The 4,619-nt window shown below is 36.9% G+C and overlaps 2 protein-coding genes across 2 annotated transcripts in view; both read right to left on the bottom strand.

The window, feature by feature from the left end:
• ncstn (nicastrin) overlaps nucleotides 1-3,475 on the bottom strand; it is a 15,190-nt gene extending 11,715 nt beyond the window's left edge. Inside the window, exons 1-4 of the mRNA XM_024281494.2 lie at nucleotides 3,267-3,475; nucleotides 2,376-2,477; nucleotides 675-798; nucleotides 314-435 (exon numbers count right to left, since the gene is read on the bottom strand). Coding sequence (XP_024137262.1) covers nucleotides 314-435; nucleotides 675-798; nucleotides 2,376-2,477; nucleotides 3,267-3,324 — 406 coding nt within the window. The 5' untranslated portion in view covers nucleotides 3,325-3,475. The remainder of the gene's footprint in view (nucleotides 1-313; nucleotides 436-674; nucleotides 799-2,375; nucleotides 2,478-3,266) is intronic.
• A 133-nt stretch (nucleotides 3,476-3,608) lies between these two features.
• Nucleotides 3,609-4,619, bottom strand: part of copa (COPI coat complex subunit alpha) — a 16,681-nt gene continuing 15,670 nt past the window's right edge. Inside the window, exon 30 of the mRNA XM_024281199.2 lies at nucleotides 3,609-3,969. Within this exon, the coding sequence (XP_024136967.1) occupies nucleotides 3,910-3,969 (60 nt within the window). The 3' untranslated portion in view covers nucleotides 3,609-3,909. The remainder of the gene's footprint in view (nucleotides 3,970-4,619) is intronic.

The following is a 4,619-nucleotide window of genomic DNA, read 5'->3' as shown; positions in this document are numbered from 1 at the left end:
TCGACCATAAAGACATTTTCTTTTTTTAAATATATTTTTTCAAAGAAAAAAAGAGAAAATAAATTTCCATTCACACTTTTTTCCAGAAAATCTCTAGATGTTTTGCATCAATTCAATACAGTGTTCTCTTGTTTTTTTAGGGGTTCATTCCAAAAGTAACTCGCGATGGATGAAATAAAAAATCCAGGAAACAGCGTGACCATCAAAGGTTATAGTGAGGGAGCACTGAAAAGACATGTCTAAACGCACAGGACGAGCTCTGGAACCTCAATAACACTTCTCAGCAGAAACATGCTTGACGTGGGCCTCTCACCCGTGTTCTCATTGGGGCAGCTCGTGTGAGGAGAGAAGCCTTCAGGTGGATTTGAGGTTGGCTGCACAGCAAGCACACCTGCCACCCTGCTGGAGCCGTTCTTCAGCTTCATCAGGATGGGTCTTCAGGACAGACATAAAAACATGTCAAACACAGCCGAGGTGCCACCTATTTTACATTTTATAAAGAGTCTACATTTTTATCATGTTCGTCACTGCTCTCTGAATTACAAACAATAGTAATTACACTCACTGATACCATTTATTCATTAATTTATTATGTGTTCACTCTTTATCGTTCTGATTAGGAAGCTGAAATACACAGAAACAGTCAGATTTTAATGACAGAACATGGACGGTACCTAGTGAAGAGTGTGGATTCTAGGATAACCATGTAAGGAGGGTTAGGCCCGGTGCGGAGGACCCAATCCAGATTTTCCTCCGACTCGAGCAGATGGAGCACACCCACATCGCCAGACAGGGAAGCTGAAATACAAAAGACATCACCGTATTCACCACTCTCTAATTTCACTTTTTCAAACTGCAGGTTTTTATTTGCTCCTAATCCTGAGAACAATTTGGAGCAGGAGGGTGCAAAGAAATACAGTTTGCCCTGAAATTTCCAGCTAAAAAACTATGGAGAGAAAATAGACTCGCTCCGATTTATGCATGTGTAATTCCTGATTTGTGCGTAAATTAGGATTTGTGGGTGCGTAATTCTTGATTTGTAACTCATATAATATATTTTGTGCATAAATTAAAAAAAATAACATTAAAAAAATACAATTTACACATGGACACATTAATTTAAAACAGTTTGAAACTAATTACACATGCAAATCTTTAAAAATTACACTCAAATCACCTCCTATGCACGTACAAAACCTCAGTTACGCCTGGTCTGGTCTCACCGCGGAGTTAAAGTTAAAGTTAAAGTCCCACTATTTGTCACGCACCTAAGTGTGTGAAATTTTGTTCTCCGCATTTAACCATCCGGTTAGCGGTGAGCTGCAGACACAGCCGCGCTTGGGAACCATTTGGTGGTTTAACCCCCAGTCCAACTCCTTAATGCTGAGTGTCAAGTAGGGAGGCACTGGGTCCCATTTTTAAAGTCTTTGGTATGACTCGGCCGGGATTTGAACCCACGACCTTCCAATCTCAGGGCGGACACTCTAACACAAGGCCACTGAGTTGGTTGAGCCTCCACAGGGCAGAGAGGCTTGATCAGCCCACCAGCCCTACGATCTGCAGGAGTTTAGAAGGGTCCACCGCCGTCTGTTATCTCTGTGACTGTGACCAGCGCTCGGGACAGAGCCTCGTTTCGAAGGCACTGTCCGAGGAGGGGTGGCAGACAGAAAGCGCTCGGTTCTGGGAGATATTTTTATTTTTAAAAGGGATAAGTCTTTTAAAAACATTTAGTTTTTATATTAAATCATTGGAAATATCAGTTTAAGCAAGTCAATGTCAAGTTTCACCGGACATTATCTACAATCTAAGTTCAAAACAGGTGATAAGAAAACTCTGATGACCGAGCATTTTAGTAGAATTTAAACGCATCACTCACGGATGAATCTCTGAGACGTGAAATACCGGTAAGTCTCACAACATATTTGTGTGTAACTGAGGTTTAGTGTGGTGATTCGTATATTTTTTAAAGATTTGCATGTGTAATTAGTTTCAAGCTGTTGTCATTTTAATGTGTCATTGTGTAGATATTTTTTTTATTAAATAATTTTTGTACTTATGCACATAATGTATAATCTGAGTTACAAACCAAGAATTACGCACGTACAAATCCAAAGTTATGGAAAAATAAAGAACTATGCACAAATTGAGAATACGCACGTGCAAATCCTAACTTACGCACGTACAAATACAAAGTTACACAAAAATCAAAAATTACACAGGCATAAATTGGGGTGATACTTTTTTCTCTCCATAAAAATCTGTGTCTCCATGTCAAAAATCAGGAGCTAACAACATTAATTTGACAATTATGCATAGAAGTGAACAAGATTTGAACTTAGCAGCATTAAGCGCTTTTACTTGGTGGCTGTACTTACACTGACAGCCTATTTGATGTGTTGCGTTAAGAAGTCTCACACACGGGAATGTCTCATTCAGGTTTATGTAGATCTTTTTCTCCACTGAGTTACAGCTGACCCCTACAATGAAAAATTGTTTTTAAAACTCTGCAACATAAAAGTTAAGACAGTTAAATGAACAGTGTTCCAAACAGTGAGAATTATCCTTTAGACTTCAATACATTTAGATAGGAAAAGCCTTGGGAATCACCCAAATTCAAAAGTTAATCCACATGAGTTTAATCTTTTGTACACAACACAAGCAACATAAAATTATTCAATTTTTTAAAATGTAAACGTTTTAAGTAAATTAAATAGACATCTTCCTTATTGACTAACAGAAAAGTAGGTTGTTTTTAAAAAAAACTAATGTGATTTTGTAATAGGAGTTTTTCATTTTTTTTAACTTCTGCTTTAATTTCCTAAATTGATCTGAGAGTAAATGTTGACAGAAACGTGTGTTTCTTCGTGTATTGTGAGAAGCCCCTCATCCACGGAGCTCCAGGCGGAGATCACGAGCAGTCAGGCTGGTGCTGGGAACTGCTCTGAGGCAGACCCAGTTCCTAACTCATATTAAGTCAGCCATACTAACACTTCACATTAAGATGGACTGTTTTCATAGCTTTATACCCAGACAAATATGTCGCTAGTGCTGCCAATCTCAAACTGTTTAAAGTAAATATTGTACAGGAAACGTTCAGCCCTTTTGAAAAGGAAAACAGGGCAGCTGTTGCTAATGCTAACTAGCCTAGCACTCGGCTACATTAAGCACAAAGAAGTCCTTTAGGCCGAAATAATAAAATAAAAACGAACCTCAGTCGTTTTAATAGACACGTACAAATATTTAAGAATTTTAGGAACATGACTTACCCACGAAAAGCAAGCAAAGTACCACATTAACTATCCATTTATCTGACAGCAAATCCATCTTCCTGGTTTGAAAAAGAAGAAATAACCAACAGGAAGTGGCTACATATGAATCATCCGGCTTCCGTCAAAGCTTGACCCGAGTTTGACCGACTAGAAACCACTGAAACCGGAACAGAGTTCCTGCCACAATTTTTATACTTCTGAAGAATTAACAAAAAGAAAGTAATCCAGAGTCGAATGAGTCACTGATGAGTCATCTTTTTATTGTCAAATTAGCAGTTTATTTTCTGACCAAGAGCTAATAAAAAATAATAATAAAAAAAAGAAAAACAATCCAGGGACTACACCCATCAAACAATTTTATTGGATTTTCTTCCAGATACACAGCAGTTTTGCTCATTGTAAATCATTTATTTAGAGATATTCAGATCAGCAGAAAGGTAAAGTCCAGGTTATAACAGACTTTATTACACAGAAATGAAACAGAAGCACTCGTACGAGGAAACAAAGAGACATTTCTATAGGAACAAGGGTTCTAAATGGAGCAAGACATTTAAGAGGTTTACATTTCTGTGAGCAAACAAGTTTATATGAAGTTAATTCTTTATCATCTGCTGTCTCTGCCGTTTTTCTGTTCATCTTCTTAGCGGAACTGGAGTGGACTCACACGCAGACCAATCACATCCTTTCCAATCTCAGTCACCTAAAAATCAGGGAAAATTAAATGTTAAAAAAATGCAAAGAAAACATTTACAAAAAGCAGGAACAGTAATTAGGCTAATCCTGTATAAATTAATCTAACAGCATATATTCTTTTATGTTTGCGATTTAAATCAGTACAATATGTTACAATAGTACAATAGTCGGGCCTGTGTGGAGCTAAAGTGGGAGTTTAATATTTATTTATTTTTTTTTTTTAAGGGTAACATATCTGCAGCTGCTTTAAAGTATATTTGTTCACTAAATTGTGCGTAAAAATCATTACAATGTGATTAAAGTTTTTCTATTAACTGTCAAAGTCGAAGCTACAAAATCAGACGCCAACGTCTAAGGTGAAAAAAAAAAAAAAAACGACTAAAAATATTTTTTAAAGATAATAAACATAAATCCAACATTTGAACAGCTTTATTAGGAGCAACCGTAACATCAGACACACGCTTGTTGTTTAAAAACTTGATTTTAGCGCTTGAGCAACTTTATTAGCAGCATCCTCGTAGCATTGGTCAGCCAGTTGTTGAATATTCTGCATTATTATTTTGTTGTGTGAGAACAACCGTCACAATAAATCCTTATTTGAGTTCAATACTTCTGGTTTATGTCTGTTAAATGCAGATTTGTTATATTTTTGAGTCA

This window comes from Oryzias melastigma, linkage group LG17 (genome assembly GCF_002922805.2).
Source record: "Oryzias melastigma strain HK-1 linkage group LG17, ASM292280v2, whole genome shotgun sequence".
NCBI classification, from domain to species: domain Eukaryota; kingdom Metazoa; phylum Chordata; class Actinopteri; order Beloniformes; family Adrianichthyidae; genus Oryzias; species Oryzias melastigma.
This window is presented reverse-complemented; position numbering and strand designations above follow the sequence as displayed.